Genomic DNA, 23,547 nt, shown 5'->3' with positions numbered 1-23,547 from the left:
GAGAGAGAGAGAGAGAGAGAGAGAGAGAGAGAGAGAGAGAAAGAGAGAGATACATAAGAAAAGGAAGATAAAAGCCGATGAGATCGACGAGCGTTCAAGATATTTCAAGAAACGGTGAACTTTTCGTCGTAGAAGCTTTGGATGGAATGAAACTCGAAAAATCTGTGCTTCCTAACACCGTTCACTATCGGAAGTGGACCATGAAAAGTGTTCTTTCTCGAAAGGACACCGTTGCTTTCTATAGAAAATATCTGTCAAGCCAAGACCTTAGCTTCGAAGAAAATTCTCTTTCTTTTCATTTACAGAACTTTTTTCTTGTATCGTTTAGCGATGGCTCGATTATAAAATTCTCGATCGTTCTAAATCCATAATGTTTAATAATTATTTTTATTTCGAAAGATAAATTTATATATATATATATTTTTAGTATTATGTATTATACATTTTATCTCGTGTTTCGTCGCAATTCAGACCCTTATATTTCGTTGATGTTAGAAAAGTCTCCTGGGAAGACTGCTTCACTTTATACGAAGTGGGTGCTCGTGCGAATGGCAGAGGATAAAGTCGAATAGAAGTGAAAAGAAAGAGAAAGCTATCGAAAGAAGAGGAAGTCGAGAAACAAGAAGGTTCCGCTTGGAGAACTTTGTTCGTGACGAATTTACACCCTTTCGTTGTCCATTCTTTCTCTTTTTCTTTCTTTGTTGTAAGAGCGAGAAAGGAAAAGAGAGAGAAAGAAAGAGAAAGAGAGAGAATGAGAGAGTGAGAGAGAGAGAGAGAGAGAGAGAGAGAGAGAGATATAATCGAGGTCGAATAGGGAGAATCGCAGAAGAGCGACGTTTTGGTAACGCGTTTTCAGGCGTATCCAGTGAGCGTGCAATTTGTTACATGTCAGATTTCAATGAAGTAACGGGCTTCCCTATCGTTCCGGTCGAATCTCGGTGCCGCAAACGACCCTCCATACCTCATTCCAATTCTTGGTTCTTCCCCTTCGCAACCTCAGCAGCTCCATCGGCTTCCAGTTGCGGCAGCAACGAGCAACGCGAGCGAGCCTCCATACCAACCTCCTCCTCCCAGCCTCCCCCTTTTCTTCTCCAGCTCGTAACGCTACAAACGGTAATAAAACTAATTTCCTCGGACGCCATTTCAGTATTTATTTCCGTTATTATCTTTTCTCGTTTGCCGCAATCTAGATACTCCTATATTTTATTGTTCGTTATTTTTTCTTGCTCGTTTTCCAATATAGTCGACTCGGCTAATCGAAGGGGCAAACTTTTTTGCTTATCACCGTTTAATGGTTAATAAAAACGTTCAAATATCATATCGTCAGTGAGTTATTGAAGTTCGAAAAACAATTCGCTAAGACGTTTCCCCTTCTGGAAAATTCGTAAAACATAAGGGGGGAGATAGGTTTGTACTATCTCCGTTTATTGTAAACTACATGAATGGAAGAGAGAAAGAAGAAGGAAGAAAAAGAAAAGGTGATACTTTGCGAGTTACGTCGAGAGCTCGGCGAGAGTCGTAATATCTCGAAGTATACGGCGTGTAAATAAGGGTAGTTTAGTATTCCGCGGGCACATTCTTTTCGACGGGGCGTACACTCGAAAGGACGACGCTTTATAACACGGCTTGCTTATCGTGGCATCGCCGCGAACGTCGTTTCGTTTCGCACGCATACTCTCATTCCTGTTTACTCGGCGAATTTTCACAGTGAAGAATTGTCGGGAGAAAGAAAGAGAAAAGAAGAGGAGAGGAGAGGAAAGGGAAGGAGGTATCCCATATCTTCTTCGAAGTAAGAGAAGAATACTACTCTTCGTAGCTTTTAGTTTCGGATTCGTTCGTCCATTCGGAAAACGATTTATCCTTTCCGTAAACTCACCCTTCTCTCCACATGATTTTATATCTATCCGCAAACAGGATGGAAATAGGACGTATTGATGGAAATAGAATACGTACATACATAGATGTACCTTCGCGAATACGTGTAACTAATGTAAAAATGCGCGAAGCTCGATCGAAAAGTACCACTGTTCCTCACTTCGCGAATAAAACCATCATCGAGAATCGAGATATTCAAACGAAATAGGAAACAATTTTTACATTTTTATTCTTTTCTTTTTGGAAGGGAGAAGGCAGAATACCGCTGAAAGAAATTTTTACTGAAGAAACAAACGAACGATCCTTCGTATCAAGTTGATAATTTATCGGCCTATCGCCTTTCGGCCATAAGCCAGTTTTCTGTTCCTCTCGAGAATTTCTAGAGGATCGCACGGTTGAGCTCTTTCTCGAGATATAGATATGTCTAATTGAGAGCGATCGTTCCCTCGGCACCATCACTCTCGAGAAATTCGCTAGCTGGAAGATAAAAGACTCCTTCGTCTTATCTCGTATCGATATTTCTCTCTGTTCTCTCTCTCTCTCTCTCTCTCTTTGTTTCTCTCTTTCTTTCTCTTTCTCTCTCGCTTATCTGTTTCTCTTCGATTTTCTTCTCATCATTTTTGTTTACCTCGACGATTGTTTATTCGATAGAAAGATACGTAGTAAACTCCTGGCAATTTCTTAGTACCTAAGAAGCGAGTTATGTGCTTGGAGAGTATACGGAAGTGGATGAGGAAGAAAAAAAGAAAGAGAACGATCGGTGCGGAATCCTCAAACATAAGATATTGGGATCGGCAGCCATTGGTGCCGATAGAACAGTCGGAAGACTTGGTCAAGTAATGGACAAAATCCTTCGTTCCGACTGTGTAAACTTTAGGACAGTAGTTGATGTAATCGAAAGCGGATCCTTAATCGAGAAAAATCTTTTTGCTTTTTGTCTCTTTCTCTTACTCTCCACTTAGAGACAAATACGATCGAGCAATTTGTGTGGCAAACTTTTTCTTCACTAGATAAACCATTTCGTAGTTGATTCTCTTTCTCTCTTTCTGTCATAATTCGTTCGTTTCAATCTCTCACCACGAATCCTATAAATCGTCACAAGGGGGAATGGATCGGTGATGTTTAGCTGGCTCGTTTGTCATAAATCGTCTTTTCGTCATCTCGACAATGGCTTTGATGAAGGATTTGCCAAAGGGGAAGATACCCTTTTTTGTCAAACGATAGATAACACGATTGCGGTAAAGGAGCCTGTCGACAGATAACATCTTTGCTCTTTTGAGAATAGAATCTTCTTTCTCTTAGTAGTCTCTTTAGTTTCATAGTTTCGAGATACGTTGATTAAAGTCTTTCTCTAGGCGATCATTAGAAAGCAGACGGTTGCCTGGAAGGTGCTATTAAATTCGAATTTACTTGGGTCAAAGGCGTGAATTCGTTTCTTAACGTAAACCTTGAAAGGATTTCACTCGACATACCCCTTTCGACACGAGGCTTTAACTCTTCGTGGATTTTCCTGCGCGATAGATCGACCAGGCCATTACCTCGATCGATGGCTTTTCTCTCTCGAGGCCAATTGGAAGATACTATCCGTTGGCATGCTTGAATATACACATACAAGGACCTATAGCGACGGTGGTGAATGTGGAAAGCATACGTTGAGAGAGTTAACGTAGTGCGTCGGTAAGGGTAAATGGCACAACAACCCCTTTAACTTGGTGCAAGTATACTATACACAGCACCTTGTCGCCTCGCTACCACGCCGTTAGTGTCTTCGTGCGCGCCTATCAAGCGTTGCCCAATAAATCCACGGTTTAATTAAACTAAGTTTAAACGGAACCCCTTGCTGGGACCTCCTTCACCTCCTCTTCCTACGGTTTCTTCCCTCTCTTCCAGCTTTCGTCCCCATCCTCATCCTCATCTCCGCTCCTGTACAAAGCAGTTATATGTATTACCTTCCTGATCCAGCGTTAAATCAATTATCGGAGTTACCAGGGCGAAATGAAAGGCTATCGCGGTGTACACCGCACTACCCCGTCGAGCCACTTGGAACATTACACCTCGGTAGTCTTTTGTTTATCGAAGCTATTGCGAAGCTATACTATAGTTCCCATTCAATTTACGGATACCATACCACATGTATATTCGTTTGTATTTAAATAGCAACGCGATCGCGGCTTGTCCCCTCGCGCCTGTTCCCGTGCTGTTTTTTTCTTTTTCGATCAATGTTGTTCAAAATTCATTTCATTGTTCGATATTTAATTCGGCCTAATGCAAACGCGAACGTATGGAGATTTCATGAAAAATAGGAAATATTTGGGATAGAATCGTAAAAATACATTTCACGAAGAAATATTGATGAAAATACGAGTTGGCGAAACGAGAAAACAATTTTTTATATTATCAAAGCGACGAACGAGTTCTTCGCAGAACCATGATGGTAGTATGTACCAAGAGAGAGAGAGAGAGAGAGAGAGAGAGAGAGAGAGAGAGAGAGAGAGGGTGTGGGTGGACCGAACAGCGTTGTTTATCTCGACTAGCGATCTTTTGTTGGAAGCGACCTACATTTTCAAACGCAATAATTTTACGGTTATTAGTGGCCATTCCCCTCTATCCGAGAGAGAGTCGTGGCTTAAAAGCGCATTACTTCTTATATTCTGGCACGTATTTCCCGATATTTATAGTATATGGCTATTAATAGCTTTCGCTATACATACAGATTCTTCTTTGAACCTTCGATACTCGTAAAGTTAAATATACGTGGATATGTGTACGTGCGTATGCACATTAGATCGTTGTATAGAATAACAGCTGTATTCTCTTATGTAAATTCGTATGTTCACACTTTTTCCCTTTTTCCTTAAATAGATCGATCGTATTTGCTGATTGTTAATTCATCGGTAGACGGTTGACATTTAGTTCGATGGAGAACATCGACTCTTAATTTCAGGGTGTTTCCATTTCGAAAATGAGAGAAAACCAAAGAAAGAGAATGAGAGGGATTTCGTACGTGAGAAGTTGAGAAAGTATTGGACGTTCAATTCGATTCGTCTTCCGTGATGTCGGCGGCTCGGCTAATCAATTACTCGTAATGAAAACGAAGAGAGTCGGCACGTAGGGTTCAGAACGTGTTGCCACACGTATATACATACATACCTATGTATATATATATATATTCTATATAGGGATATACACAGGCTGCTACACGTACATACGTTTAGCTTCCAGATAACGCACATTCCGAATTCCTTCTATAGTTACGCATCCAGAATCAACCGGCGTAGATACACGATTAAACCTAAGCCATTCAAACTATTTCAAGCGTAGAGGTGGGAGCGATCGTGCAATCAAATTCAGTGTTTTGCTTCTACAGAAAGCAAGAAGGAAACAAAGAGAGACAGAGAGATAGATAGATAGATAGATAGATAGATAGATAGATAGAGAGAGAGAGAGAGAGAGAGAGAGAGAGAGAGAGAGAGAGAAAGAGAGAGAGAGATGTGCAAAGCAGGGATGCTGCATCCACTTTTCCTCAAACGAAGAGGTAATTTAACAATCAACGTTTTCCCTTCCTTCCCTTACATAGTAGTGTTGCCATTTCATTTCGACGAATTACATTTACCGCGTTACTCGTTAACAAGCAGTAATTCGACTGCCCAGATTGTCATATAAATTAGCACGATCCAGACGGGAAATTATCGTCAACATTTTCTTCTTTCTTTTCCCTTACTTCATTCTTTTTTTCCTCGTCCCTTTTTCATTCTAGAATCTGAAAGGAACGTTTATAGATTTTTGTTTCTTGTTCTATATCTATTTCTCTTTCTATCCCCTTTCAAGACGTTGTCCTTGTCTAATAATTCGCTATCTCCTTTTCGAATCGAAAGGATTTTGGAATTTTCACGACATTAACGCGACGTTTACGATTAGAATTGCGTACGTACGTACGTATGTATGTATGTATATATATGTATGATGTATGTATATATGGATATATGTATGTACGTATGTATAAATTTTTCTCTTTTCAAATTCGCGAGAAACGCTGGCGGAACGAAGTTTCTCGCAATCTTTTTCAAATTTACTTCCGCGAAAGTTCGTGCTCGCGCAAATTTTTCGCGACTTTCGGCTCGCGTACATTACCATCCCGCACAGATTTACGATTTGCGAAGGACCGAGCGTTATAATAAAATTCGTTATCTCGAGTTTTCGATGGGAGTAGAACGGGAATGTGTCGTGATTCGTTGATATATGCGATGCATAAATATCATATTTTTGGTTGCGTCAGAGATAGGTTCCAGTACATAGGTTCAAACGGAAAGATCGATGAGATCCGTGAGATATCCTTCGGAGATATCTTCGAAACGCGATTGCTTTTTATATGGAAAAGATTATCGTGGTTAAATAAGACCAATTTTCAACGAATCCTCGATGCCTTTTTCGACGCTTTTTATTTCGGTTTAATCACGGAACACGCGCTTGTTTCAAGAAAAGAATAAAAAAAAAGGTTGATTGGAATTCGAAACTCACAGACCCGGATACCTTTGTCGGTTTTCTTTCGAGATTTTAATATTCTCGAAAGCAGCGTATCGTCATCGATTCGAGTTGCCCCGAGTGTCGTTTGTCATTTAACGATGCCGAAGAGCAGGAACGTTAATTAATACGTCGTTCGATCGATCGATTCGTTTTTTTCTTTTTATCCGTCTTTCAACAGAACCGACCTCTATCCTCTATCCATTTTCTTTCCACCGTTTTAAAAGCCACGACGGAATGAATGACCATCGAACGTAACACGGATTTATAAATTTCAACGGATGCAATAGGTAACTTTGAAGGAAAATTCGAAGTGCCGAAATCCGGTAGTATACCGCATCAATGCCGTTCATGGAACGGATCTTAAAGGGCTTTGATCATTACCGGACACAGGTGTAGTTGATGTGTATGAACGGTTTTCTGTTTCGCTCGTGTAATGTCTATACGTTAGATATGTACATACATATACGTGTTGCAAGAGATAGGAGAGAGAATCGAACAGACCCATATCCCTTGCAGTCACTTCGTCGAGTATGCTTGATCGGTTCATTTGGCCGAGGCCAGGTTGAAAGCCAGCTTGGAGCCAGGTTGAAGCCACCCCCTGCTCGACTGCACGATCCTGTTCTAACCGGTATTCGCTTCTTCCCACGCGTTCGAGACTCTCGTATCTGGCAATTAAAAGGTAACCCTTGTGTGGCCAAAACCCCTCTACCTACATATTCTACCTATACTAACGAACTATCGCCTATATATCGAATCTATGTACGTTCATTTACATATATCATATATCTCATACCACTATTTTAGAATTTTCAGAGGGTAGCTAGGATGAAACTAGAGATTTAACGAATACCTTTCCCGTCTCTAAGCATACTTCAGAGATCAAAAAATAGTGATTTTTATCGACAAGGACTCTCTCTCTCTCTCTCTCTCTCTCTCTCTTTCTCTCTCTCTATATATATATCTTTATTGAAATCGAATTCGTGAAGAAGTTTTTGTCTCTTCTCTTATAATAATTACGTTATATTATCGTATCGGATCATAGGTCTTTGTACTATATCTCCATTTATTAATATATTTAAACGGATCCGATGACGTTCATTTGTATCCGTACAATATTCGACCATAACATTAACGTTTAATAGATATTCATATTTACGACTATAATGGGTACGCGTTCCACGATATCATCTACTTCTACATAAAGAACATGTGTGGAAGTACGAACACGCGGTGCTCGGCTTTCCACCGAAACTCCATTAGGATATGCAGTGGAAGTGAATGTTACACGGTCATTAAATTTACTAGAATATCTCTCGGACTCGATATGCATATTGAAACTACTGCTAATTTGCAAGGGCTCGTGATTATCCAAAATCTTTTGTGCTCATATCATCTCGCAACGGAACAGTTCGATTTCTCTGTAATTCGATCGATATATATATATATATATATATATATATATATATATATGTCAATATTCTAGTATAAAATTTGAATCTTGATCAAACTCGCTCGGGATCCTACAATTCGTAGTGTAGTACTATTAATTCAGTTTCTAAGCGTATCAAGATTCCATTAATAGTAGGACGAAGAAAGTTTCCGCTTCCCAACGAGCGTGATTTACGTTACGTCCAGAAGCGTAAACTTACGAGAATGATTACGATGTTACAAAACTTTCGAATATCTTCGTGAGTAAACAGAAACGATCGTTGAGAGAGGTCCGATGCATAATTACAGATAATTACGAACGATGAAAGTCGCGCATTTTGAACGACGATGGAGTCGAGGTAAGGGGCCTTCGTCTATTCCACGAACCGTAAAGGCAATGGAAGAATGGAGGCAGGCGGTAAGCAGAAAAGGCTGTATAGTAAAAAGGAAGAAAGAGCCAAGTTTTTCAAAGTTGCAAAGCAGTTACAATAATTGGGAAGTAGGAGGAGGAAGTAGAAGTGGAAGAACTCGTAGGATAGAAATCTGATTAAATCTTGGTGTACTCGAGAGAAATAGATAGAGAGAGAAAGGGATAGTGAGAGAAAGAGAAAAACAGAGAGGGAGAGAGAGGTGCGAGGGTTTCGTTCAAGAACCAGTTTTTATTTGTAGGATGTTTATAAAAGCGCGTCTCGACTTCCAGACTTTCATTAAGGGCGAAAGTACAGTAGCTTTTTCCACTTCTTGATGCAATTAAAATCTATCGCGTTTTACGAACGCCTGTTAAATTACGTTAAGAGAGATAGAGAACTTGTTCGAACGTACGTATCTTCGAGTACCACGCAATTAAACGCTTAATTATAGGGCATATGTGTATCGTTCGCTATATAGATACGCGTATGTAGTTAACTATAAAGTATGGCGTTACAAGCTCGGTACATGCGAATGAACGAACAAATGAACGAACGAATCGTGAAACGGACTACATCCGTTCAATTACGATTTCGCACTCGTTGCGTGTTCGGTTTTCAATAAATAATTTATTCCTTGGAAATTTTCCACAGCGTTGATACCGCCGCTGAAATCGTCCGACTCGAAATCTCCCAGAATTTGCTTCTTTTTCTTTTCTCTTTCCTCTCCCTCTCTTTTTTTTTCCTTTTCTCATTCTATCCGATATTTTCGCGTATGTTTTTTCTTCCGTTACTTGCACTCACAACATAATAATAGTAATAAGCAAACAAACGAGTGAACTCGGTGCAGCTCTCGCTAGGGACGTCCAAGCGTTAAATGCAAATCCCTGCCCTATTATCGTAATCACAGAGCGCGAGATTAGGCGGAACACCGAGAACGACGGTACCGGCGACATTCTAGAAAGCATAGTTACCTTAATATTATTATTTAATAAGCAGACGTCCGATTATTATTTCGTCGCAGTCGCGCCTAAATGCTTGCACGTGATAATCATATACGGTTAAGTGCGTTAGGTACCAACCAACCAACCAACCAGCCATCTAGCCAGGCTATTCATACGAGATTCTACTATATAAGGACCTTTAAAGGTTCTCCTCGCGCTCGATAGAATTCGAAGAGTCGTTCTACTCGAACGTAGGCAGGCTCTTTCAACTTGTCGGCATATGCGCCATTGAAGAATTTCTTTTTAGAAAAAGATCGCCAAAAAATGCGAGTTCGCGCTCTCGCTCCAAGGCATGAACCTTCGAATCGATAATCCCATATTTTTTTAGTCAAGCACCTTTTCTATAGCATGCGTTCTCATAATTTGCGTTATATCGTGCATCGTTATCCATCATCTATTTTTTTCCTTCATTCCTTTTCTCTCTCTTTCTCTCTCTTTCTCTCTCTCTTCTCTTCTGTACCTTTCTTTCTTCTCTTTCTATCACGAATCTTTTCGATAACTTTAACACGTTACATGAACGATTCATGGGAATCACGTGCTCGAGGCACTTGCGAATTCTCTTATCGTTTTTTAGACTGGCAATTACGAACGATACTGATCGCCTCTACTTAACAAGCTTAACGAGCTTACTTAAGTGGCCGAACGGAGATTATTGCAAGAAAATTATCAACACAGTGTTATACGATACATCGTTTTACTCACCACACGATCACCTGGACGTTTAACGTAACAATTAAGCTCCGCCGTCTGACCAACGATGGCAGTGATATTTTTTGGTGCGATGTCGTCGAATTGAGGTCTGGCCCATGAATTCGTCGGCTTACCGTGATCGACGTTCACACTGCTCACGCTGCCGGACTCACCTACGAAAAAGAGAAACGTTTTTTGTAGAGAACACGGACGATGATCGAGCTTGTTTTAATTATTTTTTTTTCTTTGTACTTTTTTATTGTTTGCGATCGTCCGAAAAAAGTAGATTAAAGAACAAGAGAAAAACAAATGGTGTCAACATAATCTTGCAATTGAAACGATGTAGTCGTATCAGTGAGTTTCCGAAGGACAAAGGATAGATATCGAGACTGAAACGAATGAACACAGTTGGTTGCTTTATCCTTCCGTGTCTGCAGCGTTAGGATCAGCGAGACCTTGCTTGTAGTCTAGGATAACTTTGCCAACTTTGCAGCCCCAAGGTAATTGTATTTGTACGGAGCGTGCTGGAAATAGAAGGAAGAGCCAGAGGGAGAGTGTGTAAGGGAGAGTGAGAGAGAAGGAGAGAGAGAGAAAGAGAAAGGGAGAGAGAGAGAGAGAGAGAGAGAAAGGAAAGGAGGAAGAGGGAGTAGGTAATACATTGTACTATCGCTGTCGAGAGTACATTATAAAATTTTAACTGTCTGTTATGGAACACCACGATTTCACCTATCTATAATCAGTCTCCTTTGAACCTGAAATTACTGTACATAGTTTATAAACTAATATCTAACAATAAGTGAAGTTCAGTGTTCCTGTTCTCTTTGTTTCTCTTTCGCTCTTCCTTATCCTTTATCATTGCATATTTCTCTTTTCTTACTTCCAAATGGTGTTAAAGCGATTTGTATTCTCGAGATGATTTCTACACCTCTACATTTATATATTTGTATATTAATGCCATTAAATATTTCTATCGAGTAAAATAATATTCGAGCGGTAGGATAATAATGATTGGTAGGATTGGTTTATCGTTTATCTATTTCGCGAAATCGTGTTAAAAATCTGTTAATCAATGAAATTATGTTATCTGTTTCTTTATTTATTTCTTTTTACAATGAGGAAATATATTCCAAGTTCAAAGATGATTGAATAAAATAACAAAAGAAAAGCAAAGATTCGTCGATGTTGCGAGCATACGAGAAACGACAAGCTCGATAGAATTTCCCCATTGTGTTCGAGGCAAGTAGGGTGAGGGAGATGGGCAGTGCGACGCGACTGCCAGAAATTGAAATTTGTATGAGGCAGGTAGACGTAAAATTGTCGGAAATCGTCGGACGATATCGGTGCAATATCGCGCGTATTGTGAAGAAACGCTCAAAGGCATCGACGAGCCGCGAGCGAACGCAATGCGGGACGCTGACGAGTCGACGTAAAATTATTTCTCTATCTCTGCGTCGATAGGATCTCTGCGTTGGTGGTAAATCGGTCGATGGAGTCCGGGGGAGTGGGAGGCGGATGGATTGAGAACGATTGCGATTGTTCCTTTTTTTTCTTTTCACGAATGCACAGGTCCGTGCCTCAATTCTGTTGGGAGGGCGAGGAACGATAAATACGCGGTGTATTGTCGAGTAGCGGCACACATTCGCCCGCCATGGAAGCGGATTCTGTTGGAAGTGCATTACGAACGTGTCAGTGATTTTTACCGCGTTATGAAAAGCCGTTACATGACGAAGATAAAGGCAAGGCCGAATGCATCGCGAGTCGATTAATCCTCGATAAACTATTTGAATTCTTTAATAAATGTAAGTTAATTTATTTTTCTTTTTTTCTTGTTACATTTTTCGATTTTTGATATTTCACTCGTTCGATACAACGGACGTCAATGGGATTATTTATATCGTAAACAGATCGCTAAGACGATAAGGTGAAATAATTTTGAATATTACGATCTTTTATCTCAACATTTTAATTATGCTTTGAAAACTTACAATTTAATCGATTATTAAATAATGTAAAATTTACCGTTGCGATGTCCGTGATTTTTTTCTTATTTTTTTCTCAAACCTGCATCAAAATAATTACGATATTTATCTAAATAAGAGAGAGCTTTATGGGAGAGGCGTGTAAAAGCTTACGATATGAGATATACGTCATACAATTTCCGAGTGAAACATTTTTCATTCCGCGCAGATTGGATTTACGCTGAGAGATATGAAATATGAAAGTGGAGACGATAGATAAAGGAATAAGAGCGCGAGGAGAGCTTCGACGGAGGTATCGATCCATTCCATTATTTTTAGGGGATCGTTATTTTTATTACCAAGCTTCGTTAATATCTGTATTAATTTTTTCCAACGAAAAATTAAATTCTTAACAATAATTAATAACGATTTTGATGTTATCAAATATTTTTATAAATCAGATCGGAATATCTGAGAAATAAATGTAAATTTCCTAATGGATTTATTTTCACCATCGGTCCTTTTCAAACTAAACTATTACCAGGCAACATCTTGCCACAGTGTATCCCTTTTCAGTGGTTACACACTTTAGTACATATTCTGACCGCATACGTTGCACCACCATCTCGTGCACCATATATAAATTCGACCGTATACCTTCTTCGTTTTGCGGGAACAATACTTCGTTGACAGGCCGGTGACCGAGAAAAAATATCGTAGTCCAAGAGAAAAGAAGGAAAAAGGATAAGAACAAGAAAATCGAGAGAGGGAGGAGGAGAAGGGAAGAGAGAGAGAGAGAGAGAGAGAGAGAGAGAGAGAGAAAGAGAGAGAAAGAGAAAGAGAGAACAAGGCTCCACGCCTCTTGGCTAGCACCCAAAGTTCGTACCTTCGAGTCTCGGCACGTACGCCGAGTTCTTCGAGCCGCACCCCCAAGATTCGAGAACTTGGCCAAAAGCACGGTAGGGCGATACCTTTCGGTGGTAAAACGTTGAATAGGATAGAAAGAGAAAAAGGATGAGAGAGGAAGCGAGAGAAAGGGAGGTCTCGTATCGTCGATTTCGGTTTCGAATTTGGCCACGTTGCGGTCAACGATCGTGTCTCTCCTTCTCTTTCCCTCTCACTCTTCTCTCATTCTTTCTTTTATTTTATTCCAAGTTTATTCCCAATTTCGAAGCCGTAGAAGAAAAAGAAGAGAAGGAGAGAGAGAGTATATTCTTTGGTTTAAACGTTTAACATGGAATGAAGATATCCAGATTTGGTTTTGTTGAGAGATAGAAAAAGAAAAAGAGAGAGAAAGAGAGAAAGAGAATACCGTTGACCCAGAACGATATTTGTTTATCGTTTTCTATATGACAACATCGAGAGAGGAAACAAATATCAGTAGGAGACACTTCTATCGAATAGTTTTCCAACGAGCTCTTGTACTTTCCCATGCAAGTAGCGCGTGGGATAGTCTCGAGCTTGAAACGACGACGACGACGACGACGACGACGACGACGACGACGACGACAACAGAGCTATACTTTGAAAGTATCGTCGTATCGTTGATTTCGAACATCGAATTTCGGTCTCTCGGCACGGACCGAAGCGTTCGTTCTACACCACTGCTTTGTCTCCGGCGATCGTTTTCCTCCCCGGTGCGTTTCTCGATTTACATCGATTTCGACTGCGACGCTATGGATACGAAATAGCCCAGCTCTTCCGAAAGAACCGTTGCGTCCTCTCAAAAAATGAAATATCGCGCGATAAAATTCGAAAATTCCGCAGATGGAAAAGAGAAAACTGAAAACTCCTTTTTTCTTTAGGAGCTTTCACCGAACACATATACGCTGGTACGTACATATCTAAGTTCGTATGATTCTCGGGAAAATACGAGTAGCCATTAGCATAATGAAGATGCTTTAAAAGCCTGAATACAATGCGTCTTCTGTTTCGCGCTAGGAACGTTTTGTCTACTCTTTTCTAACTTCTGTTGTTTTTTTTTTCTCTAATCGCACTGTAATACATACGCAAGTAGTTACGTTCGTTCTTTCGTTCGTTCTTTCGTTCGTTCGTTCGTTCGTTCTTTCGATGCTACGTTCGTTCGTTCGTTTGTTCGTTCGTTCGTTTGTCAAAACCGTAAAAGTATTAAAGGTGAAAGTTAATTCGGAGTCGGAACGAGCACCTTCTGGCGCAGCCGTAAACGAAGTCAAGAGAAACGTGGCTTTCTAATTACTCAATTAAAATATTCAACAGTGCGCCAGCAGCGTTGGCAGCGGCCTGTAAAGTTGGCCGCGACCTGTACCGCCTGGATTCGCGCGTATTGTACCGTCAAATGTTATTTTAACGAAAGCTACTTTACGTGCACGTACCGCTGATTTAAATATTTTAACTATTCCAATAGGAGTTTCGAGTTGGATGGGATAGCTAAGCGAAAGGATAGAACGATGGATAGACAATCACATTTCGATCGCAATTTCTCCACTACGTATGAAATAATAATTCATGATTTGAATATGTTTTGTGGAAATCATATCTTCGACATATCCATTAACTTATGTATATGCAGTAAACATTTATATTCGATAAAGGCTAGATTATTTGCATAGTTAAAATTTCCTCGTCCATTTGTAATTTTGGTGGTTCGTATCGAAAAATAGATATTCGAGAGTTCTAACTTCGTCGAGCATCGATAACATCATTAACGATGTTCTTTTCCTATAGAGTTTCTCATCGACATTGAACTTTCCTCCGACAAGGCGATAACTGGTCTTCGTTCTATAACCGTCCTCATTCTCGAGAGAAGTGTTAGGTATTTAATAAAAGTATTAAACTACGACGATAACGTCGCCGGCAATATTCCTCGTAACGTTATAACGAGCTACTTTTACAAAATATTTTCCGACGAAGTGATTAAAGAAAGATGAAAGGTGTTGATTAAAGTATTGAGGAGATATTTAGTTAAAACATAACCGAAAGTATCTTTAAAGTCAACGGAGATCCTTTGAATAATGTTGGTATGATCGAAAATCGATAGCTAAGGGAGGGAGAGAAAGAGAGAAAGAGAGAGAGAGAGAGAGAGAGAGAGAGAGAGAGAGGGAGGGAGAGAGAGAAAGAGTTAATCGATTCAATTGGGAATTTAGGAAAGACAAGGATAAATCGCGTGACACGAGAGAAACCACGAGGATTATAGGACGAGAAGATTTAACGGTCGACGGGGGTTTTCCTGGCAATTATGGTAACGGCGCGAAGCAGAGAGTGGTTCGTCGATGAAATAGTGGAAGAGGAGAAGAGGCAGGGAGAAAGCAGTGCCAGGCACCGCTAGCTGCATTGTTAAGTTTCGAGCCATGAAAAGAGGAAAATGAGGAAGAGGAAGAGGGAGCGAATTTGCGATAACGACATACCAGCGGAGTGGTTACCAGTCACGGGGTCTGAACCCCTTATGTTTCCTCGGGGGGCAAAACCGTGAATATATTCTATTAGCTGAATGGTTTGCATAGGGTACCACACATGTTACGTAAATAGAGTCGCTGTAAACAGATTTTCTCTTGTGAATACATTCACCATGTTACCGTTTTCTTGCATCAAACGAAATTTTCTAAAGTTTCTTCTCGCCGTGACTGTTCATGTCACGAACCTTTTTCTTTTTTTTTCTTTTTTTTTTTTTTTTTTTTTAAGAAAATAAAGCATTACTCGATGATAGACACGTGCAAAAATTGTCTTGGCTATTTTTCAAAAGTGAAACGTCACGATATTATTTCGTGTTCTCCATTGGACGTTAAAGTCCAAGCTTTCTTTCTTTCTCACTCGTTCCTTTTTTATTTTTCTCGATGTTCCTCTGCGAGTAGCGAGAATTCCATCTTAAAGTATTTCTTTGTAAAGTTCAGGGAACGAAGATATTAATAATCCTTTCTTAGAGAGTGGCTCTCAAAGTGAAAAGGGTCGCGGTTGTGAATCGTAAAGTAAATTGGATAAAGCAAATAATCCTGTGGCAAAGTGCTTGTATTGTAATCCATGTGAAATTGCACGTTTCGAGATATTTGCGGAGTACCTGTATACCGGGAACAAAAAGCAGAACGCAGTCGAGCGAGCTCGTGAATACGAGAATCCGGACAGCTCGAAAGTTCGCAGTCTACATGTTTACTCTTTGCTCGAAAGAATCGTGAGAGAAAGGGTGAGAAGCGAGAAGTTGACGTTGGTGTGGTTGCTTAGAAATAGTACACACTACTTGTGACAGGCATCGTACATTTTGGCCCGCGAGGTACGTATTACGTTTGTGGGATAATTAGACTGTCTGATGTCAACGTTTGTTTCGACTATTCCTAAGCAAATAACGATAGAATTCTGTAATATATTATATATAACATATATATATATATGTATATACATATATATATATGTACATGTTCATGCCTATATATGTACATATGTAAGTACGTGTGTATCTATTTATGTACATATATAGGATAACACCAATAGAGAAGTCTCAAATATTTCACGTAAAGCTTCTAGTTCTTCTAGGTCGAGGCGAACTCGAGAGTCCGACAAGCATTCATTTCGATGAGTTCTCTTTGAATCGAACCAAAGCTCCACTTTTGCGAACTTTCAATTGATCGATATTCCGTCGTATAACTCGAGCCTACACCACATAGGTAGATATTTATTATGGATGTAGTATTTTCGGGTCCATTCGCGCGAGTAATGTAGAAATATGCCAGGCTCGTCCGAAGTAAATGGTCAAGTTTACGAACGTCCTTCGTGGCCCACGGAGAACGGCCAATCCTGTGGCGGAAGAGCGCCCTGTAGAATACCCTTTCGCATGTAGAGCAAGATGTACGTGCGACCGAGCTACGAGATCACGAAGGGTCGATGTGAGCGATCGCAGGATTTTAAGGGGTTGGCGTGAACGTATGTGGGATCTCGAATTGGGCAGAACACTTGACTCGAAGCCCTCGAGTACAATAAGAAGACGAGACAAACTCGAACTTGTTAGAAATTTCGATCCCGTTTTCGGTGGATAAGTGCAACGTCGCGAATTTCGTTTTTCGCCTTAGCGAACGTTCCTATTGAAGGTTGTGGAGATACCCTTTCTTCTCCGACAGCCATTCTCTTAACTTTGGTACTATATCGTCTATCACGATTTATGCTACGACGTGCTCTCTATCGACGACCGTCGTAATTTAACGAAGAGTATCTAAATTCGAAAAGAAACAAAAAAGGTAGTATCTTCGAAGAAGGTAGAATAGATTTATATTATATATTACATATCAAGAGATATCGCTTTTTTCAAAATGAAAAAATAGTGTTCCGAATTATGTCGGGCTTTCTTTAACTAGCATAGAGAGGATTTAAGAAAGCATACCGCGTGCGTATACTCCGCGGAACTTGGAATAGCTTCGGCCGTTTCTCTCAATGAAGAACGAGAAGTAGAAGAAGAAGAAGAAGAAGAAAAAGAAGAAGCTCCGAATTTGGAGTTAGACGGAGTTATTTGTTATTTACTGACCATTACACTTCGACGTGACCGAAATGTTTGCCGACCCTTCTCGACCGAGAGTTTGCAACAGTGAAACGATGTTTCTGTAATTGCATGTCCTGATTTACTCTGTTTAGTCGAGATTTCGACCGGATTTCCTGCTGCCTAATTCGATTTGACACGGATACAACGATGAGAGAATAAACCATTTATCGATATCGCGCGGTTCTTCGATATAGAATTCGTTTTAACGATCGTTTTCTCTTATCCCGTTATTGAATTTTTCGAAAATTACTAAGTAACGAGCCCTTTGATTATAAAACTGTTACATAATATTAATTAAATAATATTAAGAGGACAAAAGTTACATAGAATCGTTACTTTCACAACTGTTAAAAAATTTCCATAGCGAAGAATATTTATATACTGTAGTATCTCGCAAATGTTAGACGTTTTTTTGGAAATGTTAAACGTACCTATTAATTTTTAGCTTGCACGGCACTAAAGTCGATGTCAACTTGGTACAGAGTGTATGGTTAATTTTTAACGAGCAACGAATATCTCTACGTGCGTGATACGCGCATGTTAATCAGTCATACTCGTTTTATTATTAAAATTTATTTCGTTGTGGCACGTTTTGACGTACCAACGAACGAATTATTCCGGACAGTGTATTAATTCTGAGAATTATATCCCAGAGTGGTAATAATTAATTAGTTCCGTGTTTCACATTTCCGAGAAGTTTCATCTTCGCTTCGACGTAATGTCGTCGCATTTCTCTCTCTCTCTCTCTCTCTCTGTTTCTTTCTTTTTCGTAAAAAAGAAAGCATTGTAATCTCTCACGAAAAGTTATGAATTCTGCTTATGCAACATAGCCGAGCCGATTCGTAGAGAAAGAGAGAGAGAGAGGAGAGTAGAAAGAGAAAAAAAAGAAATCATAGGTGGAAAGTAGGTCTCGCCTCGTGTGTACTGACGGGCTCTTAACGCTTTTCCAACTTTTCCTAGAACGCTAAAAAGGTATCGTTCGATAAAAGATGACCATTAAAGACTTCGATAACGACCTTTTCTCTACGATACAATGAAGTACGTTGTAATAAAACCTTCCTTTGTTGAACTCCCGAAACGCGCTGGCGGCGAGAAAATTCGAACTGCCAGGGAAAGTAGAAAGGACCGAGTCGGGAACTTTTATAATATGAGAATTCCGTGATAAGTACATTCGCGAGGGAAGTTAATACCACCGGTATTCTTTTCGAACATATCATTTTTTTCCTTTCCAAGATAGTCCAAGCGAGGCGAGAACGTCGACTCCTTACTTATATACACATACACTCATACACACACACACACAGGCACGCAAGTTCGTAGGAAAGGAAAAGAGTTTCGTCAGGCGCGAAACCCCGTTGAAGCTTTCGCTTTAAAGCTTCGCAACTTCGTCAGAAAGTTCGGGGTTCGAACTATCGGGAAAACCTCACCGCAGTATAAGCTCGACCTTCCCGATATTATTACTGCCCTGGGCGAGTCTCGTACCTTTACCGTAGTCGTAGTCGGCTACAGCGACGACGCCGTCGTCCTCGTTTTTCTTCTCTCGTTGTCTTTTTCCTTTTCCTTTTCCACTTAGTTTCGACTCGAGTCGCACGTCTTTTACTGCTAGAAACCTACCGGAAAGGAAAGGGAAGACTCGCTCTCCTAAAGTCTTTTGCTATCTCTTCGTAAACTATATTCGCTATGCTTCGACTTTAAATCTACGAGAAAATTCAAGAAAGAAACAATGACAAATTCTCTTTCATCTTCGATCATCCGGTCTGTTGGGATACATCTTTCGATTGATTTGTTTTCACTGTTTGTGGGATTATTCTATTTTTAATCGAGAAAAGCAAAGGGAGAGAACGATAGATAGAAAGAGAGAGAGAGAGATTGTTTAGTATCTTCATAAAGAGAACTCCTTTTTCTTCTTTTCTTTTCATTCCTTTTTTTTTATTCTACAAAAAATAAACGAGGAGAAGAAAGATTTGCAAAAATCATCGGCGATGGTATGAAACGCGAGAACGAGTTCGCACGAGGAATCCCGCTCGAGATGTTTAATGCAAACTCATCGATCCACCGAGCTCCGACATTTTTCTCCCTCATCCAGTAGCTCCCAAGGGGGTCTCGCAAAAGATCGCAGCGAAGATTCTATGAGCGATGGCGCCTCGTAAAGTCAAATGCGCGGAAGGTGGCAGCGATGGTAGTGGTAGGTAGCGATGGCTCGAGTCGACTTGGCTTCGAAGGCTAGACCTTTCCTTCTCTCTCTTTCTGTCTCCTCTCTCTCTCTCTCTCTCTCTCTCTCTCTCTCTCTCTCTCAACCTTCTCCCCATTTCGTTGAAATCACCCATCCGACCTGTCGACCGACCCGGCCATTTCTCGCGCTGGATCCTTCCGTGATATATCGCGCGAGGGACCGACAGACGCGATTCTTGATTAGCTGCATAATTTTTTCCTATCCCGCTGGTAATACTCCTCGTGCAGCGAACGAGGAGAAGAGGTAGATGGATGGAAAAAAGGGACATAGGGAGAGACGGAGAGAGAAAGAGAAAGAGAGAGAGAGAGAGAGGAGAGAAAGAGAGAAAGAGAGACAGGCAGACGTTTCTCGCCGAAAATGAGATATGATTTCTGACTGGCCGCCAGAGTTCATGCGATTCCCTTGGAAACGAGCTTTCTCTGTGTGCCACAATTCTCGACCTTTTACGTCGCTTCATTTACCACCAAACACATTTTATTCGTACTGATGTTTTCCATAAAAGTGTGTGTGAGAGAGAAAGAGAGAGAGAGAGAGAGAGAGAGAGAGAGAGAGAGAGAGAGAGGAAAAGCAAAAAATTTTCTCATATGCGTGTTAACATCAAAGGATATTTCTAGTTGGACACTTCTGCGAAATCGCTTTCCGGTTAATACGAATAAATCTCGACAAGATTTTCTAATAAATGTGTAGAAAATGTACTAAAACGGACATACGGATTTATTATGAGAAGCTAGCGTATAAAACCTATATCAATGGGTATCCTTGATTTTTCATTCGTTTCGTAGGACGAAAGAAATGAATACACGTAGCGAGACCATCGCCAGGTAGAAAGCAAAATGTAATTTCCCGTTTACGTGCTCTTCCGATACCGAGGAAGAGAAAGAGATGGAGAGTGAGAGAGAGAAAGAGATAAATAGAAAAAACGAGAGAAAGGAAGAGATAGAAAGAAAGAGAGAGAAAGAGAGAAAGAGAGAGAAAAAGAGAAAAAGTGAGAGAAAGAGAGAGAGAGAGAGAGAGAGAGAGAGAGAGAGAGATTTCTCGAAACATTTTATAAAATAAGAATCAACGGTGAAGATTTTTCACAGTAAAAGCGGCGAGCTTGTGACGCGCTCGAGTTTGCCGGAGGCTCGGTCGTGCCAAGAGACGCGCCGGAGCATGGCGAGCTTTTGCTGACGTAAGATAGTTCGAAAAGAACGAAAAGAAGGTGTTACCGAGGAGCGTTAAAAAGCTTCAAGAATGGACGATGCTATAGTGGGTTTGAATGTATGGAAGATGAATCGAGTAACATGATCAATTGATATCAAATAATTTATTTGATTTCTTAAAATTTATTATACCGACGAATAGTAAATTGTTCCTTGGACACTTTTCATAAAATTTCCTTTTAATTTCGTCTTTGTACAATTTTCATGCAAGTAAGCGTCGTCGAGTTATACAACGCACGCGTTATTTATATCACATTTTCGTGATATACGATCTCCGTTATCTTTGTACGCGGTATTGATTAATATTTCTTTTTTGATTCGAAAAACGATGTTAGTCTATTTGGTGGTTAGGTGACGTCTTTTACGTACTACCACGAGACGATCCATTCTTTCGTGCAATCTTATAATAAAAAAGAGGGTCGGGGAGGAAGGGAGAGAGAGAGAGAGAAAGAGAGAGAGAGAGAGAGAGAGAGAGAGAGAGAGAGAAATAACGAGCGTCGTTCGATATACATGGAAAGTTGGTAAATAGCCTCGCGTGAGGAAAGTAAGTAGGTAGGTACACGGTTGGGCTCTTCACCGTGCACGTCACTATAAAAAGCGGGGGTTTAATCTTTCGCATGTCGAAGAAGAAAAAAAAAGAAGAAAGGAGAACGCGTAAAAGTAGGATAAAGTTGGGTGAGTAAGGTAAGGGGGTAAGCTAGGTACGTCGACAACGATGCGACGTTCTTTCTCGTGTCATCGGAGCTCGGCGTCTTCGAAAAATGTCATATTCGTTGGCACGACCCTTCCTCTTTACCTCTCCTTCTCTTCGTCATTTTCTTCCAGCTCGTCTTCCTTCTTCTCCTTTACCTTTTCTCGCTCACTATCCTTATCATACCATCGAGGTTCGCTTTTCACTCGAACTTAACTCTCTCACTCCACCGTACGTTCTCTACGTTCCTACGAAGGCCACGTTCGAGACAACCGAGGAAAAAAGAAGCCGCAGGAGAAGGGAAGAAGCATCGCGTCGTTCGCTTCTGAAAATCTTTGCTAGTAAGAAAACCGGAAGCGATTCGAGCGGGGAATGAAAGAAGAGAGAAAGAGGTGGAAGAAGAAGAAGAAGAAGAGATGAAAGAGAAGGGGTAGAGGTGAAAGCGGCTGGCTACTCGTTGGGGAGTGATAAATAGCCGTGGGACGAAAAAGTTAGGTCCGGAAGGCGCACATACGTAAGGAAACGAGCGATGAAACCTCAAGAAAAAGATTCTCCTCGCGCGGACGAAGAGTTATCGCGAACAGATAGATTAAGATTTCTTAAGCACGACGTAGATATAAATAACGAATTATCTAAAAGTCTCTCTACTTCGTGAAACGCCCAAATCTTTTTTCCTCATCTCTCGTAAATAAGAAACTCCGTCCATATACAACTATTCTCACCACTTACAGTCGCTACTTTAGCGATTCCTTTCGGAATCCTTTATGGCGTTGAATCAGATGTTGTAAATCGTCGCCGTCGCCGTCGCCGACGTCGTCGTAGTTGGCGTCGTCGTCGTCGTCGTTGTGTATTCGTCTTTCTCCGTGTCTATGCTTTTCGTTTGGCGATGAAACAAAAGGAGTGTTCGGTGTTACTTTTTTTTTTTTTGCATTTTTTGTTTTCGAGGGTAAAAGGTGGCTGAAGTTATAAGGGCGCGGCATATTTTAGCCGTACAACGTACTACAGCTCGATACGCCTTTCCCCCGTGCTTTTACCTCTTGATCAAGATACTAGGTCAGCCGGTAAACCGAAGCTGTACTTTCATTTTTTCGAAATATTACTGAACCTCGTCTTCGAATGTCTTGTTCCTTCTTCTTTTTTTTACGAGCTTATATATCATATTTCAGTTTATCAATTAACAGAATTGTGTGTTTGTGCGTGCGTGTGTGTCTGTGGAGGTGTGAAGTAACGATGATCAGTTGATTAGTTTTCAAGTTAGAAATATATAGTAGAAAAGAACCATTTCCCGACGGCAATAACGGAAGCAATGAAACCAAGTTTCCTTTCTTTTTCTTTCCGAGCTCTCGTAAATAAAACACGAAAGCATTTAGAAGACGCGTATTGCATGACATCCTTTCTCGTAGGAGAGGCATCGTAACCTTTCCGAATCAATAAACGTACAATTATCCGCAATGCCTTAATATGCTGGGGCACGTTTTAACGATATCTCCAAACCACAACAATTATTATTCCGAACACGCAGTATCTCACTCCCCCCCCATAATCATCCCCTCGTGAAAATCCAACGAGCGAAACTTTCCCAGCACGGAACAGATTAAAGCGTTAAGCCGCGCGAGGGAGATCAGAAAGCGACGAAGTAACAATGGGATGAGAATTTAATCCCTATTCGCGTGTCACATTTCCTAATTACTCGTTAAAGTTCGTAGTACCGAAAGGAGTCGATGATCGGACGAACGTGTTTTCTCGTATACTTACCGCTTATGCGATTACGATAACGCCTAGTGAAAACGTGTTCGTTTCGATCTAACATGCCAAAGATCGAATTTATCGGTCCGACGAATTCGGAAGAAAAACACGGGACGGTGTTGAAGATCAAATCGGATAGAAAGACGAGAGAGAGAGAGAGAGAGAGAGAGAGAGAGAGAGAGAGAGAGAGAGAGAGAGAGAGAGGGACAGAGAGAGAAAGAGAAAGAAACAGATAGCTAGGTCAAACGTGACTGAATACAATTTGTGCGGAATGCAAAATATTAGTCCACGA

The 23,547-nt window shown here is 40.6% G+C and overlaps 1 protein-coding gene across 5 annotated transcripts in view; it reads right to left on the bottom strand.

Annotated features, from left to right (window-relative positions):
* Positions 1 to 23,547, bottom strand: part of LOC122627089 (basement membrane-specific heparan sulfate proteoglycan core protein-like) — a 129,657-nt gene that overhangs the window by 70,247 nt on the left and 35,863 nt on the right. For all 5 annotated transcript variants that reach the window (XM_043807882.1, XM_043807883.1, XM_043807884.1 and 2 more), the window contains one exon: positions 9,941 to 10,101. In XM_043807882.1, the coding sequence (XP_043663817.1) occupies positions 9,941 to 10,101 (161 nt within the window). The remainder of the gene's footprint in view (positions 1 to 9,940; positions 10,102 to 23,547) is intronic.

The sequence above is a fragment of the Vespula pensylvanica genome, chromosome 2 (genome assembly GCF_014466175.1).
Source record: "Vespula pensylvanica isolate Volc-1 chromosome 2, ASM1446617v1, whole genome shotgun sequence".
Classification (NCBI taxonomy): Eukaryota; Metazoa; Arthropoda; class Insecta; order Hymenoptera; family Vespidae; genus Vespula; species Vespula pensylvanica.
Note: the sequence above shows the minus strand (reverse complement) of the source record. Positions and strands in the feature narration are given on the sequence as shown.